The 26,497-nt window shown below is 46.4% G+C and overlaps 1 protein-coding gene across 1 annotated transcript in view; it reads right to left on the reverse strand.

Moving 5' to 3' along the window:
• PDE6D (phosphodiesterase 6D) overlaps positions 1-25,523 on the reverse strand; it is an 87,675-nt gene extending 62,152 nt beyond the window's left edge. Inside the window, exon 1 of the mRNA XM_069727015.1 lies at positions 24,509-25,523. Coding sequence (XP_069583116.1) covers positions 24,509-24,555 — 47 coding nt within the window. The 5' untranslated portion in view covers positions 24,556-25,523. The remainder of the gene's footprint in view (positions 1-24,508) is intronic.
• Positions 25,524-26,497: the final 974 nt, after the last annotated feature.

Consider the following 26,497-nt stretch of genomic DNA (forward strand, 5'->3'; position numbering starts at 1 on the left):
ATAACTGTTTAACTCCATATCAGCATGGGTTTATGAGAAATCGCTCCTGTCAAACCAATCTAATCAGTTTTTATGAAGAGGTAAGCTATAGACTGGACCACGGTGAGTCATTGGACGTGGTATATCTCGATTTTTCCAAAGCGTTTGATACCGTGCCGCACAAGAGGTTGGTACACAAAATGAGAATGCTTGGTCTGGGGGAAAATGTGTGTAAATGGGTTAGTAACTGGCTTAGTGATAGAAAGCAGAGGGTGGTTATAAATGGTATAGTCTCTAACTGGGTCGCTGTGACCAGTGGGGTACCGCAGGGGTCAGTATTGGGACCTGTTCTCTTCAACATATTCATTAATGATCTGGTAGAAGGTTTACACAGTAAAATATCGATATTTGCAGATGATACAAAACTATGTAAAGCAGTTAATACAAGAGAAGATAGTATTCTGCTACAGATGGATCTGGATAAGTTGGAAACTTGGGCTGAAAGGTGGCAGATGAGGTTTAACAATGATAAATGTAAGGTTATACACATGGGAAGAGGGAATCAATATCACCATTACACACTGAACGGGAAACCACTGGGTAAATCTGACAGGGAGAAGGACTTGGGGATCCTAGTTAATGATAAACTTACCTGGAGCAGCCAGTGCCAGGCAGCAGCTGCCAAGGCAAACAGGATCATGGGGTGCATTAAAAGAGGTCTGGATACACATGATGAGAGCATTATACTGCCTCTGTACAAATCCCTAGTTAGACCGCACATGGAGTACTGTGTCCAGTTTTGGGCACCGGTGCTCAGGAAGGATATAATGGAACTAGAGAGAGTACAAAGGAGGGCAACAAAATTAATAAAGGGGATGGGAGAACTACAATACCCAGATAGATTAGCGAAATTAGGATTATTTAGTCTAGAAAAAAGACGACTGAGGGGCGATCTAATAACCATGTATAAGTATATAAGGGGACAATACAAATATCTAGCTGAGGATCTGTTTATACCAAGGAAGGTGACGGGCACAAGGGGGCATTCTTTGCGTCTGGAGGAGAGAAGGTTTTTCCACCAACATAGAAGAGGATTCTTTACTGTTAGGGCAGTGAGAATCTGGAATTGCTTGCCTGAGGAGGTGGTGATGGCGATCTCAGTCGAGGGGTTCAAGAGAGGCCTGGATGTCTTCCTGGAGCAGAACAATATTGTATCATACAATTATTAGGTTCTGTAGAAGGACGTAGATCTGGGTATTTATTATGATGGAATATAGGCTGAACTGGATGGACAAATGTCTTTTTTCGGCCTTACTAACTATGTTACTATGTTACTATGCCGAAGTCGTTCCCCTGATCGTTGGTCGCTGGAGAGAGCTGTCTGTGTGACAGCTCTCCAGCGACCACACAACGACTTACCAACGATCACGGCCAGGTCGTATCGCTGGTCGTGATCGTTGGTAAGTCGTTTAGTGCGACTAAAGCTTTATGTGACACCATACAACAGGGCAATTTGATCAAATAAGGAAAGCTGAATTCATGTACGAAGCACAGTAATTAACTTGGCGTATATTAGCTCATGAAAAAATATGCAATACTGTAAAAACAGTGGGGAATTAGAATTAGTAGGGCATTGTTTATATTAACATCCATGCTCATGTGAGAATATCAAGATATTATGGTTCAAACTGGGGAAGATTACAAAAATAAATAGGTTTACACATTGCTTCATATAGGCGATATAAACGCTGCAAAAACAGTGACAACTAGTGATGAGCGAGTACTCCTTGCTCATGTTTTCCCCAGCACGCTCGGGTGGTCTCTGAGTATTTTTTAGTGCTCGGAGATGGAGTTTTCATCGCGGCAGCTGAATGAGTTACAGCTACTAGCTAGCTTGATTACATGTGGGGATTCCCTAGCAACCAGGCAACCCCCACAGGGACTCAGCCTGGCTAATAGCTGTAAATCATTCAGTTGAGGTGATGAAAACTAAATCTCCGAGCACTAAAAAATACTCGGAGGACACCCGAGCGTGCTCGGGGAAAACCCGAGCAACAAGTATATTCGCTCATCACTAATGACAACTAATATGTTGCAGTTTAATAAAGAAAAGGAAAAAAAAAAACAAAAACAAAAAAAAAAAAACGCAAAAGTTTTCCAATTTAGTCAGGAACAAAAAACAAGTGTGCGCATGAGATTTCAGAAATCTCATGGCTTTTGCTGGCACTGTAAAACGCAGATTTTCATTTGCATGAAAGAGAAAGCTCTTTCTCTCTGATTGTTCCATGCCTAATTTTGGTTTATAAATTCTGAGGTAAAATACTGACCAAATACTGAATGCGTGCACGAAGCCTTAGGGCAGAATAGTTATTTTAATTTCAGAAATCAATCATACACAGTAAAATAAGAAACTTATTATGCATCTTATCAGATAAATTTGCTTCTTTTTCTGCTAAAATTCATCAGCCATTATCAAAATGATCAATACTGAGGTAAAAACAGGCTTTTTCATTACTGTGATAAGAGACGGTGGCTGCTACTGATAACTAAAATTTGGCATTTGCATATGTATTCACCCCTTTTGCTATGAAGCCCATAAAAATTTCTGGTGCAAGCAACTACCTTCATAAGTCACATATCTAGTGAAAGAAAGTCCACCTGTGTGCAACCTAAGTGTCACATGGTGTGTCAGTATATACACACTTTCTGCAACACCATTAAAGGGAACCTGTCAGCAGGATTGTGCACAGTAACTTACACAGCGTTAGGTCGGCTCCATTATACTGAATAAAATGATACCTGGTGATGAAATCAGTCTTGTGGTTGTTTCTTAATCTTTATTTTCAGTTTTGTGTTAAATGGAAGGTGCCACCAGTTTTTTTTTTGTAGTTTGTTTTTTTGTGAAAAATATAGTTCTTACCGATAACGGTATTTCTCTGAGCCCATGACGGCACCACGGAGAGAGGGGATCCGCCCACCAAGGACAGGAAACCTACGGATAAAAAGGCGGTACCACTCTCCTGCATCAGTTTGTTTACATAGATAACGATGGGAGACTACTAAGACATTTGTAAAAATTTTTTTAACTGTTTAGCATAACAAGATACCGCGTGACTTTAAACTATAAAAGGACTATGGCACTATTTCAATGTGTGCACCCATAAGTGAAGGGAGGGAATGTACGGGTGCCGTCATGGGCTCAGAGAAATACCGTTATCGGTAAGAACTATATTTTTCTCTGATCGCCCATGACGGCACCACGGAGAGAATTGCATAGATAGTACATTCAGGGAGGGACCACCGCCTCCATAACCCTTTTACCAAAAGTAAGGTCTGAAGAGGAGATTAGGTCCAATCTATAGTGCCTATAGAATGTGGATGGTGAGGACCAGGTAGCAGCTCTACATATCTGGTCTATGGAAGCTCCGGCCTTCTCCGCCCAGGAAGTTGCTACTGCCCTCGTTGAGTGAGCCTTAACCTCCCCGGGAACGGACATCCCACTTGCTGAATATGATAGACTGATGACGTCTGTGATCCATCTTGCTATGGTGGCTTTAGATGCTTTTTTCCCCTTCCGGGGACCCTGGAAACACACAAACAGAGAGGAATCCTCCCTACTCTCTCTAGTGACTTCTAGGTAGTGTAAGACATCTTCTTACATCTAGTGTATGTAGTGTTTGTTCCTCCTTGTTCTTAGGGTTAGGACAGAAGGAGGGGAGAGATATCTCTTGAGACCTGTGAAATTTTGAAGCCACTTTCGGGAGATATGCTGGGTCTGTTTTTAGGACAACCCTGTCCTCTAGAAATTGTGTGTGAGGAGGGTTGGCTGAAAGAGCCTGTAAGTCGCTGACCCTATGGGCAGAAGTGAGAGCGACTAATAGAGCTGTTTTGAGGGATAGCGTTTTTATTGTAGATTCATGTAATGGTTCGAATGGAGGACTGGTCAGGGCTTTAAGGACCAAGTTTAAGTCCCATTGAAGAACCACTTTTACTGGCAGAGGCCTTGATCTTCCTGCTGCCCTAATGAATCTAGAGACCCACCTATTTGAAGCAAGGTCAAAATTAAATAGGGCTCCTAATGCTGCCACGTGAACTTTTAGGGTACTGGTGGCTAAACCCATATCCAACCCGTTTTGTAGGAACTCTAATATGGAATTGATGGGAATCTCTTTCCCTATTTTTGCACCTGAAAAGGACAGAAACATTTTCCATATTTTGCCGTACTGTTATGTTGTAACCGGCTTCCTACTTTTTAACAGAGTTGAGATTAACCTCGAAGAAAACCCTCTGCTTTCTAATATTTTCCTCTCAAGAGCCAGGCTGTCAAGTGCAAGTTCTTTACTTGTGGATGACAGATTGGGCCCTGTGACAACAGATCCTGGAGGTCTGGTAATACCCAAGGGTCGGATATTGACATTTTCCTCATCCATGAGAACCAAGGTCTCTTCGGCCAGAACGGGGCAATAAGAATGACCAGCGCCCCGTCCTCCCGAATCTTCCTCAGCACTGCTGGAATCAGAATGAGGGGAGGAAAGGCATAGACCAGATGGTGACCCCAAGGAATCAGGAACGCGTCCACGGCTACCGGGTTCCCCAGGGGAGATAGGGAGCAAAAGGAGGCTACTTTTTTGTTTAAATGGCTCGCGAAGAGATCTATTTTGGGAACACCCCATTTTTGTGTGATCTGGGTAAATATCTCTGGATTTAGTTCCCATTCCCCCTGTTTTAGGCTGGATCGACTGAGGAAGTCTGCCTTGTAATTGTCTACCCCCTTTATGTGTAGGCTTGTCAGGGATAGAAAGTTGCTCTCGGCTAATTGAAGGATCGAGTTGGTCACTTCCATTAGGCTTTTGGAACGGGTACCCCCCTGATGGTTTATGTAGGACACTACCACCCGATTGTCCGACATCACCCTTACATGGTGAGATTGAAGGACTCCCGAGAATTCCTGAATGGCAAATTTTACAGCCAGGAGTTCCTTCATATTGGAGGAATTGTTTGCAAGGGAAGGAGACCAAATGCCCTGAGCTACCAAGTCGCCCAGATGAGCTCCCCACCCTGAGGGGCTTGCGTCCGTGGTTAGGACCTTTGATATCGGGATTACCCATGGAACTCCCTGGGAAAGATTTTCCTGCAATGTCCACCAAATCAGAGAGTGATTGGTGCGAGGAGATAATGTTAACCGCCCGTCTAAATGCTCTCCTAGGAGGATTTGCTCTGAAAGTAGCTGCCATTGGAGATCTCTTGAGTGTAGTTGGGCCCACTGGACCGCAGGAATGCAAGAGGTCATAGAGCCTAACAGGGACATGCCCTGACGGAGAGTTATAGAGGGGAGAGATTGTACTCTTAACGTTAAGCTCATTATCTTTTGTATTTTGCTCTCTGGGAGCCGGCATTCCATTTTCCTGGAGTCTAGAGTGAGACCTAGGTACTCCTGAACCTGAGAAGGCACCAATCTGGATTTCTCTAGGTTTATTAGCCAGCCCAGGTCTTTTAGAGAATGAATCACTAAATCTAGCTGATTATTGCAATGTCGCGGGGAGGAGCCTATCACCAGAAAATCGTCCAGATATGGTACGATCAGGGTGTTTTCTTCCCTGAGGTGAGCCATTACCTCCGCGACCAACTTTGTAAAGACCCTTGGAGCTATTGCTAGGCCAAATGGTAGGGCTGTGAACTGGAAATGGGTTAGGACTCCCTTGATGTGGATTGCCAGTCTGAGGAATCTTTGGTGATCCTTGTGTATTGGGACGTGATAATACGCGTCCTTCAGGTCCAGGACCACCATGAAGCATTGAGGAAACAGCATTTTGATTGATGATTTTATCGTTTCCATCTTGAATGCCTGAACCTCTAGGTAATTGTTTAGGTTCCTCAAATTGATAATAGTCCTGAAGGAACCGTCCGGTTTCTTTCTCAGGAACAGAGGGGAATAGTACCCTTGCCCTCTTTCTTGAGGGGGAACTTCCAGGAGTACTCCTTTTTTTACTAACCCCACAATCTCGTTCTCTAGTGTTAACTGCTCTTCTGCCGAGGATCTTGTACATGTTATCCTGAAAGAGGGACGAGGGTACCTCTTGAATGTTAATCTCAGTCCTGATTTTATGATGTTTAAGATCCATTGACTGGAGGTAATCTTTTCCCAGGCTGGGAGAAAGAGAGATAATCTCCCTCCCACCTGGGGCGAACCTTCATTGTGGAGGTTTCTTGCGGTCATTGAGGTTTTTGTTGAAGATAAACCCTTTATTCTTGTTCTTCTTATCTTCCCAATTCCCCTGGCCTCTCCCTGGGTCCTTACGGAAAAACCTCTTGTTCCGAAAGGGCTTCCTATAAGAGGGGAGACCCAGAGAGGGGAAGGACTTTTTCTTGTCCCCTGCTTTCTCCAGGATGTCATCTAGAGTCGACCCGAACAGAAACTCTCCTTCGCAAGGGATGGTACACAGTTTCGTTTTCGTCTGCAGGTCACCTGGCCAATTCTTAAGCCAGAGGGCACGCCTGGCCGCATTAGCAAATGCTGCTGCTCTGGCGGACAGCCTGATGGAGTCGGCCGAGGCGTCAGCTAGGAAAGCCGCGGCCCCTCTCATTACGGGTAACGTGTTCAGAATTGAGTCCCGGGAAGTTTTCCCCTTTAATTGACTCTCTAGTTGGTTCAGCCAGATCATCAGCGAACGTGAAGTGCATGCTGCTGCAACTGCCGGCTTCAAGCCTCCTCCTGCTGCTTCCCAGGACCCCTTGAGAAAGGCATCTGCCTTCTTGTCCATGGGGTCTTTTAGAACACCCATGTCCTCAAACGGGAGGGCGAATTTCTTTGAGGCTTTAGCAATTGCTACATCTAATTTGGGGGCCTTCTCCCAAAAGGAGCACGATTCCTCCTCAAAGGGGCATTTCCTTTTTGGCGTTAAGAGAGTCTTCCTCATGGGCTTCTTCCATTCCTTCTTACTCAAGGCCGCGATTGCTTCATTAAGCGGAAAAGCTCTTCTCTTTTTCTGTTCTAGACCCCCGAACATGATGTCTTGTACGTTTTTTTTAGGATGGGAGTCTACCAGCCCCATGGTACTTCTCACCGCCTTTATGAGGCCATCAGTATCCTCTAGAGGGAAACAGTTATGTCCCCCTGAGGAAGAAGTAGATGATGCAGATGAATCGGAGGAGACTGATGACATTGAACTCTCACTATCACTTTCGGATTTTGAGACTGGAGATGGGGACCTGTGTTTGGTCTTTCTCCTTTTTTTTCCACTTTTTAGTGACCTAAAAGTGTCCTCTACTTGCTCCTTAATTAGGCTTTTAAGATCTGTTGCAAACCCTGGAAGGTTTTCAGATACAGTCTGCTGAATGCAAGTATTGCATAGTCTCTTATCCCATGTAGGTGGAAGATCCTCTCTACAGATGGCGCAACTTTTGTGCTTAGTTTTAGCTACGCTTTTCCTCCCCTAAAAAGAGACAAATAACACTCTTACTGTCCCTGACATTCACGAAGATCCACTTACCACCTCCAGAACCCATAAATACCGGTTGGGGGTTCTCTGCCTCTGGCTTTCTCCCCGACGCCGTACTGGACTCCTTACTGTGTTGAGACCTTTGGCGTTCCTTGCTGGTGTCCTGGTGCCCTTTCTGCTGTCGCCTTTTTTGCTGCTGCTGCTGCGGCGATGCTGCAGGTGGAGGTGATTCGGGCAAAGGTGATGCCGGGTCGCTCATACTGCTGCTGGTCTGCGGATGCTGCCTCGAGCTTGGCTTAGCTGGCGCTCCTCTCTTGAGGCTCCTGCTTATTACTGCAGAGCCACTGGGAGGATATGGATTCTCCTATTTGAATCCTCACGCCGCTCCCCGCACCTGCGCAGTAGCGACCGCCAAACGCCGGCGCCTGCGCATTAATATCCGAGGTGCCAAGAACGCTCTAACAGCTGACCCACCGGCGCCTGCGCAGAGCGCACCAAGCGCCCGGCCGGAAATCCCGCCGGCGCCTGCGCAGAGCGCACCAGGCGCCCGGCCGGAAGACATGCCGGCGCCTGCGCAAAGCGCACCAAGCGCCCGGCCGGAAATCCCGCCGGCGCCTGCGCAGAGCGCACCAGGCGCCCGGCCGGAAAACATGCCGGCGCCTGCGCAAAGCGCACCAAGCGCCCGGCCGGAAGGCCCGCCGGCCAGGAGAACACGCTGGCGCCTGCATGAAGCACCCGGCGCATACCGGCGCACGAGCGCACCGCGAGACCAGCCCGACGGGAAGCAGAATGGCGCTGCTGACCGGCGCCCCCGGTCCTATGCAGACCCTGTAGCGCTTTCTCTGCACGCCCGGTGGCGGTGCAGCGTGCAGACTTACGCTTGTTTTAGGGAGGGTCGCGCTGCACCTCCTGCAACCACAGAGGGACCCCCCTGGATGTTGCCGCTGCTGCATCTTACCTGGGGAGGTGACCGCGAACTCCTTGTCACCTCCCCCGCACACCATGTCGGCCCACTGGCTCCCAGCGGTGGCGCTTCGGGTCACCACCCTAGCCGAGGCAGAGGGACCCCAGCTGCCTGAATCGGACTGGTTGGCCCTGGAATTCCAACGACGACTGGTAAGTCCGTAGGTCTCCCATCAAGGACAGGAAACCAACTGATGCAGGAGAGTGGTACCGCCTTTTTATCCGTAGGTTTCCTGTCCTTGGTGGGCGGATCCCCTCTCTCCGTGGTGCCGTCATGGGCGATCAGAGAAATTAAAGGGAACCTGTCACCCCGTTTTTTGAGATTGAGCTATAAATACTGTTAAATAGGGCCTGCGCTGTGTGTTCCTATAGTGTATGTAGTGTACCCCGATTCCCCATGTATGCTGAGAAATAACTTACCAAAGTCGCCGTTTTCGCCTGTCAATCAGGCTGGTCAGGTCGGGAGGGCGTGGTGACATCGGTGGTTCTTCCTCAGCTTTACGTTGGTGGCGTAGTGGCGTAGACACAGCGCGCGATCTGCGCTGTAATCCCTTGCATCGGTGGGGGCGGCCATCTTCCTGGGGCCGCGCGTGCGCAGATCGAGTGCTCTGCTGCACGGGGCTTCAGGAAAATGGCCGCGGGATGCCGCGCGTGCGCATTAGAGATCGCAGCGGCCATTTTCCCAAAGCCGAGTTTGCATCTCGGCTTTGGGAAAATGGCCGCCGCGATCTCTAATGCGCACGCGCGGCATCCCGCGGCCATTTTCCTGAAGCCCCGTGCAGCAGAGCACTCGATCTGCGCACGCGCGGCCCCAGGAAGATGGCCGCCCCCACCGATGCAAGGGATTACAGCGCAGATCGCGCGCTGTGTCTTCACCACTACGCCACTACGCCACCAACGTAAAGCTGAGGAAGAACCACCGATGTCACCACGCCCTCCCGACCTGACCAGCCTGATTGACAGGCGAAAACGGCGACTTTGGTAAGTTATTTCTCAGCATACATGGGGAATCGGGGTACACTACATACACTATAGGAACACACAGCGCAGGCCCTATTTAACAGTATTTATAGCTCAATCTCAAAAAACGGGGTGACAGGTTCCCTTTAAGCTTAAAATAGTAAATAAAATGTATTAATGCAATGTTTGCACTGTTTGCAAACATTTCTATATGAAAAATATTATATATTTTCTTACAAATATATATTGACCACTAGGGGGAGCATTTTCCGTTTTAGACCTCAAGCAGCTATAGTAAGACTTACCAGCTTTCCTGTTAGCTGGAAAATTGGGGCAGTAACTGCTGACATCAGCATTTCCCTCCCCTTTTGGGTGGTCTAATATCCCTGGGGCAGAATGAAGAGCAGCATCACAGGGCAGAGCCATTTTGTGTGTGATTGCCGAGTGATCTGCTATCACCAGCAGTTACTGCATCAGAAACACAGCTACAGAGTTTACAAAAAAGCAGAACACAGTGGGCTCAGCAGCATGGTGGACTGGAGGAAAAGTGAAGACATGTGGTGTTTATGTATGGAGCAGCATTATCTGAGCAGAGCTGTCTGTGACTCATCCCTCAGTAAGATAAGAAGGAGGAGATCCAGGTCTACAGAGAATGGCCAGGCATTGTGGAGGGAGGGGAGAGATACTTTGTATGGCAGAGAGAGAGGCAGGCTGTGAATGCAGCTTACCAGAGATCACAGGGTCTGTGTGTGAGGAGGCGGAGACAGAGCAGGAGAAGCACACAGGGAGGGCAGCAGAGGAGCATGGAGATAAATCACCCGCACTCCCCATCCTCCGGTTCCAGTGAGTGCTTCTCTCCTGCGACAGAAAGTAAGTGGAGCTCGGCAGATAGCACTGGGCTATAATAAAATGGCGGCCAGTCACACCTACAGCAGTGAATTGTGCAGCCCACAGAGGCGTGCCCAGCTCACTGCTAAAGCAGCTACAATGTTAGAGATAGGACATAATAGACCAGCGCTGACCCTATGTCCATGGGCTGCCATAAAATGACACTGATAGTGTCCTGAACTGCTGTGAAACCAAGATGTCAGCCCCCAGTGCCTTCTTTAAACTCATATTACACACGTAATCCGTTTCACATGCATGTAAAACTTGGTTATAGCAGCATGTTATGCTACATTACAGTGATTTATTAATGATCTACAAACGCGGTACCTTCCCTTTAATGATATGCTCGTGCCCTAAGGTGGGGTCGGTGTATGTGGTGCTCTGATTATATATTCATAATGAAGACTGCTGATAGGTCACTGCTCCCTCACTGACCTGCCTCTTAGTTTGCATACTGAATATATGCACATAGTGGAGGAAAAAAAAAAAAAAAGCTTCTGCAGCAGGTGCCAGCCATGGCCCCTGCGCTGCAGCATAATCACGTTTACTGTGCACTTAATCCCTTTTGCTGATTTAACAGAGCGAGGACAAAAAAAATAGCAATTTGAAAATGACGCTTGGTGCGCCTGTACAGTAGCAGCTATCGGTGTGTATGGATTTCATAGCTGATATTGCACAGGCGCTGGTGGCACGATCTTGCTGAAGAAAAAAAATAAAAAAAACTTCCTCCTACAAGATGGCGCCGTCACACATGCACAATAGCAGCTCTTGTAGGAGGAAATCATTTTCTCCAACAAGATGGCGCCGCCTGTCGAATGTATACACACCGATAGCAGCTACTGCGCAGGTGCTGCAAGCGCCATTTTCAAATTGCCTTTTTTCTTTTTTGTCTTTGCTCAATTAAATCAGCAAAAGGGATAAAGTGCACAGTAAACATGCGATTATGCTGCAGCGCAGGTGCCACGGCTGGTACCTGCCTGCAGAAGCATTTTTTTCCCCTTCACTATGTACAGTACAGACCAAAACTTTGGACACACCTCATTTAAAGATTTTTCTGTATTTTCATGACTATGAAAATTGTACATTCACACTGAAGGCATCAAAACTATGAATTAACACATGTGGATCTGCCCGGTACACTGCCCCGCTCCCCTCCGTCCTGTGCTCCGCTCCCCCCCATGCTCTTGTCCGCTCACCCCCGTGCTCCAATCACCCCCCCTGCACTCCGATCCACCCCCCCGTGCTCCGTTCCACCCTCCCCGTGCTCCGTTCCACCCTCCCCGTGCTCCGTTCCACCCTCCCCGTGCTCCGTTCCACCCTCCCCGTGCTCCGTTCCACCCCTCCCGCGCTCCGATTCACCCCCCCATGCTCCGATCCCCCCCCCCCCATGCTCCCCCCCACCCATTCATACTTACCGATCCTGCCGGGGTCCGTCCGTCTTCTCCCCGGGCGCCGCCATCTTCCAAAATGGCAGGCGCATGCGCAGTGCGCCCGCCGAATCTGCCGGCTGGCAGATTCGTTCCAAAGTGCATTTTGATCACTGAGATAGATTATATCTCAGTGATCAAAATAAAAAAATAATAAATGACCCCCCCCGCTTTGTCACACCCATAGGTAGGGACAATAAAAAAATAAATAATTTTTTTTTTCCACTAATGTTAGAATAGGGGTAGGGTTAGGGTTAGGGGTAGGGTTAGGGTTAGGGCTAGGGTTTCGTTATGTGCACATGTATTCTGGTCCTCTGCGGATTTTTCCGCTGCGGATTTGATAAATCCGCAGTGCTAAACCGCTGCAGATTTATGGCAGATTTACCGCGTTTTTTCTGCGCATTTCACTGCGGTTTTACAACTGCGATTTTCTATTGGAGCAGTTGTAAAACCGCTGCGGAATCCGCACAAAGAAGTGACATGCTGCGGAATGTAAACCGCTGCATTTCCGTGCAGTTTTTCCGCAGCATGTGTACAGCGATTTTTGTTTCCCATGGGTTTGCATTGAACTGTAAACTCATGGGAAACTGCTGCGGATCCGCAGTGTTTTCCGCAGCGTGTGCACATACCTTTAGAATTAGGCTATGTGCCCACACTGCGGATTGGCCGCTGCGGATTCGCAGCAGTGTTCCATCAGGTTTACAGTACCATGTAAACCTATGGAAAACCAAATCCGCTGTGCCCATGGTGCAGAAAATACAGCGCTGAAACGCTGCGTTGTATTTTCCGCAGCATGTCAATTCTTTGTGCGGATTCCGCAACGTTTTACACCTGTTCCTCAATAGGAATCCGCAGGTGAAATCCGCACAAAAAACACTGGAAATCCGCGGAAAATCCGCCGCTAAAACGCAGTGCCTTTTACCTGCGGATTTTTCAAAAATGATGCTGAAAAATCTCACACGAATCCGCAACGTGGGCACATAGCCTTAGGGTTAGGGTTGGAATTAGGGTTGTGGTTAGGGTTGTGATTAGGGTTATGGCTACAGTTGGGATTAGGGTTAGGGGTGTGTTGGGGTTAGTGTTGGAGATAGAATTGAGGGGTTTCCACTGTTTAGGCACATCAGGGGTCTCCAAACGCAACATGGCGCCACCGTTGATTCCAGCCAATCTCGTATTCAAAAAGTCAAATGGTGCTCCCTCAATTCCGAGCCCCGACGTGTGCCCAAACAGTGGTTTACCCCCACATATGGGGTACCAGCATACTCAGGACAAACTGCGCAACAATTACTGGGGTCCAATTTATCCTGTTACCCTTGTGAAAATAAAAAAATGCTTGCTAAAACATCATTTTTGAGGAAAGAAAAATGATTTTTTATTTTCACGGCTCTGCGTTGTAAACGTCTGTGAAGCACTTGGGGGTTCAAAGTGCTCACCACATATCTAGATAAGTTCCTTGGGGGGTCTAGTTTCTAAAATGGGGTCACTTGTGGGGGGTTTCTACTGTTTAGGAACACCAGGGGCTCTGCAAACGCAACGTGACGCCCGCAGACCATTCCATCAAATTCTGCATTTCAAAAGTCACTACTTCCCTTCTGAGCCCCGACGTGTGCCCAAACAGTGGTTTACCTCCACACATGGGGTATCACCGTACTCAGGAGAAACTGGAAAACAAATATTGGGGTCAAATTTCTCCTGTTACCCTTGGGAAAATTAAAAAATTCTGGGCTAAATAATTATTTTTGAGGAAAGAAAACGTATTTATTATTTTCACGGTTCTGCATTATAAACTTCTATGAAGCACTTGGGGGTTCAAAGTGCTCACCACACATCTAGATAAGTTCCTTTCGGGGTCTAGTTTCTAAACTGGGGTCACTTGTGGGGGGTTTCTACTGTTTAGCCACATCAGGGGCTCTGCAAACGCAACGTGACGCCCGCAGAGCATTCCATCAAAGTCTGCATTTCAAAACGTCACTACTTCAATTCCGAGCCCCGGCATGTGCCCAAACAGTATTTTACCCCCACATATGGGGTATCACCGTACTCAGGAGAAACTGGAAAACAAATATTGGGGTCAAATTTCTCCTGTTACCCTTGGGAAAATAAAAAATTGCAGGCTAAAAGATCATTTTTGAGAAAATAATTTTTTTTTTTTATTTTCATGGCTCTGCGTTATAAACTTCTGTGAAGCACCTGGGGGTTTAAAGTGCTCAATATGCATCTAGATAAGTTCCTTGGGGGGTCTAGTTTCCAAAATGGGGTCACTTGTGGGGGATCTCCAATGTTTAGGCACACAGGGGCTCTCCAAACGCGACATGGTGTCTGCTAACAATTGGAGCTAATTTTCCATTCAAAAAGTCAAATGGCACGCCTTCCCTTCCGAGCCCTGCCGTGTGCCCAAACAGTGGTTTACCCCCACATATGAGGTATCGGCGTACTCGGGAGAAATTGCCCAACAAATTTTATGATCCATTTTATCCTATTGCCCATTTGAAAATGAAAAAATTGAGGCGAAAAGAATTTTTTGTGTGAAAAAAAAGTACTTTTTCATTTTTACAGATCAATTTGTGAAGCACCTGAGGGTTTAAAGTGCTCACTAGGCATCTAGATAAGTTCCTTGGGGGGGTCTAGTTTCCAAAATGGGGTCACTTGTGGGGGAGCGCCAATGTTTAGGCACACAGGGTCTCTCCAAACGCGACATGGTGTCCGCTAAAGAGTGGAGCCAATTTTTTATTCAAAAAGTCAAATGGCGCTCCTTCCCTTCCAAGCCCTGCCGTGCGCCCAAACAGTGGTTTACCCCCACATATGAGGTATCAGCGTACTCAGGACAAATTAAACAACAACTTTCGTGGTTCAGTTTCTCCTTTTACCATTGGGAAAATAAAAAAATTGTTGCTAAAAGATAATTTTTGTGACTAAAAAGTTAAATGTTCATTTTTTCCTTCCATGTTGCTTCTGCTGCTGTGAAGCACCTGAAGGGTTAATAAACTTCTTGAATGTGGTTTTGAGTACCTTGAGGGGTGCAGTTTTTAGAATGGTGTCACTTTTGGGTATTTTCAGCCATATAGACCCCTCAAACTGACTTCAAATGTGAGGTGGTCCCTAAAAAAATGGTTTTGTAAATTTCGTTGTAAAAATGAGAAATCGCTGGTCAAATTTTAACCCTTATAACTTCCTAGCAAAAAAAAATTTTGTTTCCAAAATTGTGCTGATGTAAAGTATACATGTGGGAAATGTTATTTATTAACTATTTTGTGTCACATAACTCTCTAGTTTAACAGAATAAAAATTCAAAATGTGAAAATTGCGAAATTTTCAAAATTTTCGCCAAATTTCCGTTTTTATCACAAATAAACGCAGATTTTATTGACCTAAATTTACCACTAACATGAAGCCCAATATGTCACGAAAAAACAATCTCAGAACCGCTAGGATCCGTTGAAGCGTTCCTGAGTTATTACCTCATAAAGGGACACTGGTCAGAATTGCAAAAAACGGCAAGGTCTTTAAGGTCAAAATAGGCTGGGTCATTAAGGGGTTAAAGGGACTCTTACCTTAATTTGGAGGGAACAATCTTCAACCATAGGGGCAAGATTGCAGATTGTGCAGGCATGTACTACGGAGGACAGAGAATGAACTTCAATCCAATATTGCAGGCAGCATGCAGCCAGCGGGTAAAAAAAGGGTAAGTCAAACACCCGAAAACCCCGCCCCTATGGCTGAAGATTGTTCCCTCCAAATTCAGGTGACAGAGTCCCTTTAAGGGACAGCAATCTCTGAATGCACAGTCACACAGGGAAGACCGTCAATCACTGAATAGGCCGTCCACTTAACTTATAGATACAAAACACCAGGTAACAATAAAATGCAAGGTTTACTAAATTGTATAAAAAAATAAGGGTCTATCAATCTCATCAGCTCCCCTGCTCTATAGCGTCCAGCCAGCGGGTCAGATACAATTTTCAACATGACAGGTTCCCTTTACAGTGAATATTTCAACATTTCAGCTTGGAAACCGTATGCCATCTATGGACAGCTTATTATATAACTGGATGATCTGAACAGGTTAATATACGGTGTATGATGTCACAGGTGATGATCACTTCTCATTCTTGTGTGGTAGAAGGTGTATCTCCCACGTAGATTATACACACAGACAGCTGTCAATCACTAATTAGGACCACCCCAATGACTCCAAAGACCAGAAATTTCAATAAATAAAATGCAAGTGAAGCTGAAATCACACATCTCAGTATTAGGGCAGTCTCACACATCCAGATAATTCCGGTACCGGAATTATCCGTGTCCGTGTGCCCCTGCGTTTCTGTGGCACATCAGTGTGGCACACGTGTGCTGCCCGTGTGCCCACTGGGTACCACACGCACTGTGCAGGAGACAGCGCTAGAGATAAGCGCTGTCCCCCCCCACTGGTGCTGAAGCCGCCATTCATATCTTCTCGGCAGCAGCGTTTGCTGTAGAGAAGATATGAATAATCGTGTTTAAAATAAAGATCCATGGGCCCACCCCCTTCCACCTTTCCACTGTTATTAAAATACTCACCCGGCTCCCTCGTTGCCTGGCGCTGCTTCCTGTCCTGGCCGCACCTTCTACTGTATGAGCGGTCACGTGGGGCCGCTCATTTACAGTAATGAATATGCAGCTCCACCCCTATGGGAGGTGGAGCCGCATATTCATGACTGTAATCGGCAGCCCCACGTGACCGCATACAGGAGAAGCTGTGGCCAGGACAGGAAGCAGCGCCAGCCAGCGAGGGAGCCGGGTGAGTATTTTAATAACAGCGGGGGGGGCGCACATGGGGTGGGAGGGGGGTGGGCACATGGATCTTTATTTTAAAACATGATTATTCATATCTTCTCTACAGCAAACGCTGCTGCAGAGAAGATATGAATGGCGGCTTCAGCACCAGTGGGGGGCAGCACTTAATCTAGCGCTGTCTCCTGCACGGCACACGGACTGCACACGGACAAGGTCCGTGTGCGGTACGTGTTTACACGGACCCATTGACTTTAATGGGTCCATGTAATCCGTGCGCTCCCACGAACACTGACATGTGTCCGTGTTTGGCACACGGAGACACGGTCCGCAAAAAAAAAAAATCAATGACATCTGCACAGATGCATTGATTTCAATGTGTCTACGTGAGTCAGTGGCTCCGGTACGTGAGGAAACTGTCATCTCACGTACCGGAGCCACTGACGTGTGAAACCGGCCTTAGGCCGGGGTCACACTTGCGAGTGTGATGCGAGAAACTCGCGCATCAATACCCGGCACTGTCGCCGGCACTCGGGACTGGAGCTTTAAGCTGCATAGAAATACATGTAGCCACACGCTCCGGTCCCGATTGCCGGCGGCTGTACCGGGTATTGATGCGCGAGTTTCTCGCATCACACTCGCAAGTGTGACCCCGGCCTTAGAGCTCATTCACACATCAGTGATTTTTCTCATGGAGGTTTCACAAGCTTTTTTCATTGACAAGTCTTTGAAAAACGTACAATTTATGGATCCAATTATCGTCCAATTTTTACACTAACGGGTTTGATCCGAGACTAGGATCCATATTGGGCGAGTCTACATTTTGTGAGAACAATTCAGTAGGAGGGGAAAGAGGTCTGGATTTTAAAGGCCGAGTCTGATACGCAAAACAGGAAATAATAGAACCTGCTGCAGTCTCAGACCAGTCACATGGATTCGTTTTTAACCCCCTAGTGATCAGGCCACATTTTTAAAATCATGTGTCACTTTATGTGGCAGTAACTCTAGAATGTTCCATCATATCCCAGTGATTTTGAAGCCGTTTTCTTTTACTTTATTATATTAATCATAAATTTAGGTCAGTATATTTTGTATTTATAAAAATATCAGAAACTTGACATTTAAAATAAAAAATAAAAAAAATTAGCAATTTTCAAACTTTGAGGCTATGTGCACACGTTCAGGATTTTTCGCGCTTTTTTGGGGGCCGTTTTCCATGGGAAAAACGCTTAAAAAACCCATACATAAGCATCCCATCATTTTTAATGCATTCTGCAATTTTTGTGCACGATGCGCTTTTTTTCTGGGAAAAAAACGCATCGCGGTAAAAAACGTAGCATGTTCATTATTTTTACGGATTTTTCATGTTTTTCCCACTATTTAATGCATTGGGAAGCTCCGGAAAAAAAACGCGTAAAAAAGTGAAAAAAAACACATGCGGATTTCCTGCAGAAAAAGTCCAGTTTTGTTCAGGAAAATTGCGCAGCAATGCTTTTCGGCTTTGCCTGCAGTTGGGCAAAGCATACTGCGCATGTGCGACCGATGATTGCATTGCGCACGCGCCAACTATGGAGCACAAGTACTCTAATTCACTAACATGTTGTGGACAACAGGGACGGATGGGGTGGAGAAATGAAGATGAAATGCCGCCCATCGGACCGGAAAAAAGTCATTTAAATATCCCGCCAATTTGAGGTGACAGATTCCCTTTAATGTTTTTGTTCCCAGGCCTATATGTAACAAAAAAGTTGAAACTGGTGAAGAACAATGCCCATCTTGCCTGTCGAGGCATTAGAAGTTTCGCAGACTCTAAATATACGAAATTCTTATGATCCATGATTACCATAATGGTAATGCCACCTCCAAAAAATTACGCCACTCTTCAAAGGCCCACTTGATTGCCAAGAGTTCCCTGTTACCAAGGTCATAATTTCTCTCTGCAGATGACAGGTTTTTTTTTTAGATAAGTATGCACATGGACGCCATTTACCAGGAGACGCACCCTGTGACAATACATCACACCCCCTCCCCCCCCCACTTCAAACGCGTCAACTTCTACAATAAAAGGCTGAGTGACGTTCACCGGGCTGTATGAGAACTGGAGCAGATGAAAAGGTATCGACTGCCTCCTTGGCCGGATTGGACCACTTGAAAAGTCTGTCCCTTTCCTGCTCATATCCATAAGTGGTTTTGTCACTACCGAAACAATTTTGATTAACTTACGGTAGTAGTTGGCCAAACCCAAAAACCTTTGTAACGCCTTCAAATTCTCAGGACGATCGCAATATAATACTGCCTGGACTTTTGTTTGCCATGCGAAAATGCGAAAACCAGTGGACGATAACACATATCCTAGAAAAGGGATTTCCTCAACAGAGAACACACATTTCTCTGGTTTGACAAATAATTTATTGTCTGAGTATATGCAAGACCTGCCTGACATGTACCTGATGCTACTCAAGATCAGGTGAATAAATTAATATGTCAGCAAGATAGATTACAACAAATCTACCTACCAAGTGACTAAAGATGTATTTTACAAAGTGCTGAAAGACGGCGGTAGCATTCTTCAACCAAATGGCATCACAGGGTTCTCATAGTGTCCCTCAGGTGTATTGAAAGCTGTTCTCCACTCACCCCCCTCTTTAATACAAATGAGATTATACACCCCCTGATATCCAGTTTAGAAAACCATTTTGCTCCTACAATCTGATTAAAGAGGGCTGAGACGAGAGGGTGCAGATTCATATCCCGGACCATGATCTGATTGAGTTAACCCCTGTATTTTTGCTTTACAAAGAAAAATCCTGCAGCAATGGTGATGAGGATGGTCTGATATGACCCTTTGCCAAACTTTCCGCAATATATTCCTTCATGTCCTGCCTCTCTGGACAGAGAGATTATATAGTCTGCTCTTTGGCAGCTTGGTCCCAGGGACAAGATTAACAGCGCAGTCGTAACGATGATGGGGAGGACGTTCTTGGCACCACTGCTCCGGACACACATCCCCAGACTCAGACAAGTATTTAGGCACAGACTGGGTATCCACACTTGCAAGCCGGGTGCCCAGTGTCCCTGACAATACTCCCTCCTCCTTACTACCTCTCAAGTCTACCAATCTACCACAGAGTTGTGAAGAGTGAGCCAAGGAAGTCCAAGAACCACAGGAGAGGGCAGACCCTCAAGCACATAACGGTCAATACCTTTTGAGCGCATGGCCCATACCTGTAGATGTAACCCCTGGACTAAAGTAAAATACCCCTGTCTCAAGGGTGCAGAGTCGACAAAGATTACGGGTATAGGTCTGGACAGTGTATGTGGTTTGAGGCCCTGCATAAACATAGCATTAATTAAGTTAAACCCTGCCCCACTGCCCAGAAACGGAGAAACAACCACCTTATTTATGCCCTGACGGCTTTCAGCAGGCAGAAAAAAAAAAATTGTCCTACCTACGGAGGAGATATGTACACCAGAGTTACTAAACTCCCTGCAACCCAGGCACCTTGGTTTTACGGTGGCTGTTTACAGCGAGATAGGGAAGGACACATGCCCACGAAATGGCCCTTTCCACAACAATAAAAACATACTACCCCTTTGCACCAAACAGACTGCTTTCCAGAACGAGTTGCCCCACCCAACTGCTTAAGTTCTGCAGATGACTCAGACAAGTGTCAGTGGACCACCTCCAAAACAAAGCAATTCGCCGCCGTCAGACAGTCTCCCTGCTGAAGCTGACGTAGTGTTGATTCTGCCAGGAAGATGCGGTCGGGTCGTCGTATATATGACAGTGCAAGAAAAAAAAGATTCCTCCACCGTCTGGAGCGACCAGGAGTCAGATGGGGGAGAGAATGCACATGCTTGGGGTCACCCTGAAGTAGAGAGATTATTATCCCCATTCATTGCTCCTCGGTTCCTGAGGAACAAGGACGTAACCTGTAGTATAGCTTTTAGGCCTCCCTGAAAACAACAAACTTGTCACGGCCCCCAAAGAACCTGTCAGGTAAAGCAATCTTGGGCTCCACTAAGGCTTGCCTGGGAGTTATGGTCCCCAAACCTGATGTGTTAGAGGGCCATAAAACAACAGTGTATAAATCTGCCACCTCCAGGCTGAGATTCTGCAGTTGCCCTTTCAGAGCAGTAATACCATAATGGTTTCAGTCAGAGTTTATGTCACAACTCTGTTGTCGGGTATCCCAGGGGCTTCTTCCTTGTCCCTAATGCCAAGTGCGAACTAGCTCGTCCTGTTCCACGGATGACTTCTGATCGTGAAGACGGGGTCAAAGTACTTTGCCTTAGCTCCTGAATCCGCCCTCAGTCTGTACCCTTCCCCCACCCAGAGAAGACTGGAGTAGTAGTGTATCATAATACACCAGATTAAAGGGAACCTGTCACCCCATTTTTTCAGATTGAGCTATAAATACTGTTAAATAGGGCCTGCGCTGTGCGTTACTATAGTGTATGTAGTGTACCCTGATTCCCCATGTATGCCGAGAAATACATTACCAAAGTCGCCGTTTTCGCCTGTCAATCAGGCTGGTCAGGTCGGGTGGGCGTGTTCACAGCGCTCTTTTCTTCCCCAGCTTTCCGTTGGTGGCGTAGTGGTGTGCGCATGTCCAAGGTCCGAATTCCCTGCGCCCACGTGAAGACACAGCGCGCGATCTGCGCTGTCATCCCTTTCATCGGTGGGGGCGGCCATCTTCCTGGGGCCACGCGTGCGCAGATGGAGTGCTCTGCTTTGCTGCACGGGGCTTCAGGAAAATGGCCGCGGGATGCCGCGCGTGCGCACAAGAGATCGCGGCGGCCATTTTCCCAAAGCCGAGATGCAAACTCGGCTTTGGGAAAATGGCCGCCGCGATCTCTTGTGCGCACGCGCGGCATCCCGCGGCCATTTTCCTGAAGCCCCGTGCAGCAGAGCACTCCATCTGCGCACGCGCGGCCCCAGGAAGATGGCCGCCCCCACCGATGCAAGGGATGACAGCGCAGATCGCGCGCTGTGTCTTCACGTGGGCGCAGGGAATTCGGACCTTGGACATGCGCACACCACTACGCCACCAACGGAAAGCTGGGGAAGAAAAGAGCGCTGTGAACACGCCCACCCGACCTGACCAGCCTGATTGACAGGCGAAAACGGCGACTTTGGTAATGTATTTCTCAGCATACATGGGGAATCAGGGTACACTACATACACTATAGTAACGCACAGCGCAGGCCCTATTTAACAGTATTTATAGCTCAATCTGAAAAAACGGGGTGACAGGTTCCCTTTAACAAGGTAATACTAATGGGGATAAAGGAAAATACCTATCATACAAATACACACATAAACAACAGAGGTAAACATGGGGAGTGGAGGAAATAATAATAATGGGGATAAACTAAGGCAGGAAAAGACAGGAAATTATCACACTCAAAACCTAGCAACAATCACAGATAAATCCACCAAATGCCTTCTCCAATAATAACCACCAACAACCTCCAGCATAACCTGACAATGAGTGCTAGCCAGGACCCAGCTTTATATAGGAAATGGGACTGGCTATCCGTGCACAGCTCAGCCTAAACACAAGAAATCTTCCAGGAGCTTTCAACTGAGCAGATTAACCCCTGCACTGCTAAAATAAACTTACACCGTTTAATATGAAGGTGCAGTGTTTCTAATCAGTGCAGGAGTAGGAGAAATCAGACTCTGCGGACTTCTGGCTCCTCTCTGTCACAGTAAACCCATGACAGGCACGACTTACGTCCTAGAGAGCACAGCTGGTGATGATAATCCCAGTCCAAGGAGAGGCGAATCAAGCTACAGGAAATAAGTACCATATTTGATACACTGACAATTTTGCACGGTTTGCCACCTACAAAGAATGGAGAGGTCTGTCATTTTTATCGTAGGTAAACTTCAACTGTGAGATATATATATATATATATATATATTTATATATATATATATATATATATATATATATATATATATATATATATATATATATATATATATATATATATATATATATATATATATATATATATATAACACACAACACAGAAAAACAACATTGTATGATTTTTAAATAATTAAATTGAAATTTCTTGCATGAAATGCAGTTGTGGCCAAAAGTATTGACACCCCTGCAATTCTTCCTGAAAATGATTGCAAGCACAAATTCTTTGGTATGGTCTAAAATTCCAGCAGATCATTGTAAGAAACTCATTGATGGTTACAGGAAGCGGTTGGTCACAGTTATTTTGGCTAAAGGTTGTGCAACCAAGTATTAGGCTGAGGGTGCCAATACTTTTGTCTGGCCCATTTTTTTGGAGTTTTGTGTGAAATGATCAATTTTTTGCTTCATTCTCTTTTGTGTTTTTTTCATTTAAGACAAATTAAATGAAGATAAAGAATTTGTGTTTGCAATCATTTTCAGGAAGAAACTGAGTATTATCTGACAGAATTGCAGGGGTGTCAATACTTTTGACCACAACTGTAAGTATTTGATCACCTGCCAACGAGCAAGATTTGCGAACCTCAGAGTTTTTTTTTTTAGAAGCCCTCCTACTTTGCACTCATTGCCTGTATTAACTGCACCTGTTGTAACTCGTTACCTGTATAAAAGACACCAGTCCACACACTCAATCACACTCCAACCTCTCCACTATGGCCAATACCAAAGAGCTGTCTAAGGACAACAGGGACAAAATTGTAGACCTGTACAAAGCTAAGATGTGCTACAAGACAATAGACAAGTAGCTTGGTGAGAAGGCAACAACTGTTGACACAATTATTGGAAACTAGAAGGGTAAGGATGATTTTGAGAAGGGTCAGAAATCAGCCCAGAAATATTCGGGAGGACCTGGTCAATGACCTAAAGAGAGCTGGTACCACAGCCTCAAGCATTACCATTAGTAACAGACCACGCCGCCATGAATTAAAATCTGCAGGGCAAGCAAGGTCCATCTTCTCACACCAGCACAAGTCCAGGCCCGTTTGAAGTTCTCCAATGACAATCTGGATGATCCAGAGGAGACACGGGAGAAGGTCATGTGGTCAAAGGAGACCAAAATAAAACTTTTTGGTATTAACTCCTCTCCCAGTGTTTGGAGTAAGACGAAGGATGAGTACAACCCAAAGAACACTGTCCCAACTGTGAAGCATGGTGGGGGAAACATCATACTTTGAGGGTGCTTTTCTGCAAAGGGGACAGGTTGACGGCATCATATTGAAGGGAGCATGGATGGGGTTATGTATTGTGAGATTTTGGCCAACAAAACCTCCTTCCATCAGTAAGAGTGGTGAAGATGGGTCATGGTTAGGTCTTCCAGCATGACAATGAACCAACACACACAGCCAGGACAACTAAAAAAGTGGTTCAGTAAGAAGCATTTCAAGGTCCTGTTGTGGCCTAGTCAGTCTCCAGATCTTAACCCAATAGAAAATCTTTGGATGGAGCAGAAACTCATTGTTGTACAGTGACAGCCCCGAAACCAGAAAGATCTGGAGATCTGAATGGATGAGGGGCCAAAATCTCTGCTGCAGTGTGTGCAAAATTGTTCCCGAACTATAGGAAATGTCTGACCTCTGTAATTGCAAACAAAGGTTTCTGTACCAAATATTAAGTTCTGTTTTTCTATTGTATCAAATACTTATTTCATGCAATAAAATGCTAATAATTTCTGAAAAATCATAATGTGATTTTCTGGATTTTTTTTTTAAGATTCTGTCTCTCACAGATAAAAAAAAAAAAAAATGTAGACCTCTCCATTTTTTGTAGGTGGGAAGACTTGGAAAATCAGAAGAGTATCAAATACTTATTTTCCCCACTGTATGTAAGGTATGGACCACATGACTCCACAATCTGAACCTAAATAACAAGGTCACAAATGCCCTTCAGATTTCATTGACTAAGGACACTTTTGGGGACTGTAGGAAGAAAACCATCACTGACTTATGTTGGTTTGGGACAAAAAAAAACCCTGACCGGTTATTTTTACAGCGACAGATTAATACATAATGTGATAATTATGCAATGATGCATGAAGCCAAAACCCACAGTAGCCCAGACTGACACCACCTTACACACATTAGGATACAGCTTGAATCCCTCCATGATCTTCTTCGCTCGCTCGTTGCTGGACATGCTGAGTGTCTTCCTGGAGTCTACTCCGTATCAGGACTGATGAAGACTCTACAATGATGAAACCGGTAACAACACGTCCAGATGTCACCCGTCCAGTGGTACCTGTCACCTACGCTGGGTACATAGGAAATGCCACAGACCGGCGGCAGAGTGGATCACAGACCGGATCACAGACCGGCGGCAGAGTGGATCACAGACCGGCGGCAGAGTGGATCACAGACCGGATCACAGACCTGCAGCAGAGTGGATCACAGACCGGCGGCAGAGTGGATCACAGACCGGCGGCAGAGTGGATCACAGACCGGATCACAGACCTGCAGCAGAGTGGATCACAGACCTGCAGCAGAGTGGATCACAGACCGGCGGCAGAGTGGATCACAGACTGAATCACAAACTGGCAGCAGACTGGATCACAGACGGGCAGCAGAGTGGATCACAGACTGGATCACAGACCTGCAGCAGAGTGGATCACATACCTACAGCAGAGTGGATCAGACTGAATCACAGACTGGCGGCAAAGTGGATCACAGATTGAATCACAAACTGGCAGCAGAGTGGATCACAGACCTGCAGCAGAGTGGATCATAGACTGGATCACAGACCTGCAGCAGAGTGGATCACAGACCTGCAGCACCGAGTATCACAGAGTGGCACCGGCTACAGCTGAAGGGCAACCCTAAGCCGGAGGGCTGTGCACCGGTGACAAGTGCAGCACTCCGGTAACGGATGGGACTTGCTCTTTGTATCAAAGTTTGGCAGTGGCAGATTCTTGAAGGAAGCGTCAGGCTCCGCAAGTCTGTGCTATTATTATTACTACAGACAGTGGCGACTCTACATTGCCGTGGGCAGAACCGGCCTTTTGCATGCTACAATCCCGGTGCGGAGGCCGCTATTCATTATCATGTAGTCTCCGGCTCCAGCTAAGCGGATTTATGGAAGAGACTGCAGCTCCTCCCTCGGCTCTCTGTAACGCCTTGTGTGTGTAACCAAACCCCGTAACTGTCCTATAACTGTCAGGATACTGCCTAACGAAAAGCACCTTACACCAATCAGGAGCCGGGTGTCATTTAAGGCCGCCCTCAATGGGCGTGGTATAATCTACAGGCTTCGGTTGTGCTGATAACGTTCAAGAGCGGCCATATGCGCGTCACTCTGCCCAGCAACGTGACGTTCCATAGAAACGGCTAGCTGTGTACGGGAAGAGAGGGGGGACAAAAGAATTAGCGCTTCTATCAATAACACAGATACTACTAGTGTTCGCCTGCTTGAAACTGACACGGAGATTAAAAAGCACATTATGCCATGGCAACAGAATGACTGATCATACAACGTATAAATATCGATAATGTCTTATAAAATTAGTTGTTAGAAATTACATTTAGAATTGAGAGTCCTCAGTGGGTGATACCTTTTAAAACTGTACCAAGATATATAGCTTTCCTGTAGAAATCACATGGCAGGCTACGTGAAAATAGTGGAAACAGGAACACATGGGCTACTTGCACAGTGAACAAGTCTGTATGATCATGTTCACACACCACCAAGAAACCTGAAGACACAAAAGAGAATGGTAAAACCAAAAACGTGAAAATAGTGCAAACCTCCCAACATAGCCCCCAAATTTCTATTTGATGCCAATTTTACACCAAGCAAAATGATCCCTCTCACAGAATGCTGTCAAACACAGCCCACTCACAGTATAATGTCCCCCACAGCCCACTCACAGTATGATGTCTCCCACAGCCCACTCACAGTATGATGTCCCCCACAGCCCACTCACAGTATAATGTCCCCCACAGCCCACTCACAGTATAATGTCCCCCACAGCCCACTCACAGTATGATGTCTCCCACAGCCCACTCACAGTATGATGTCCCCCACAGCCCACTCACAGTATAATGTCCCCCACAGCCCACTCACAGTATAATGTCCCCCACAGCCC

The sequence above is a fragment of the Ranitomeya imitator genome, chromosome 5, assembly GCF_032444005.1.
Source record: "Ranitomeya imitator isolate aRanImi1 chromosome 5, aRanImi1.pri, whole genome shotgun sequence".
NCBI classification, from domain to species: Eukaryota; Metazoa; Chordata; class Amphibia; order Anura; family Dendrobatidae; genus Ranitomeya; species Ranitomeya imitator.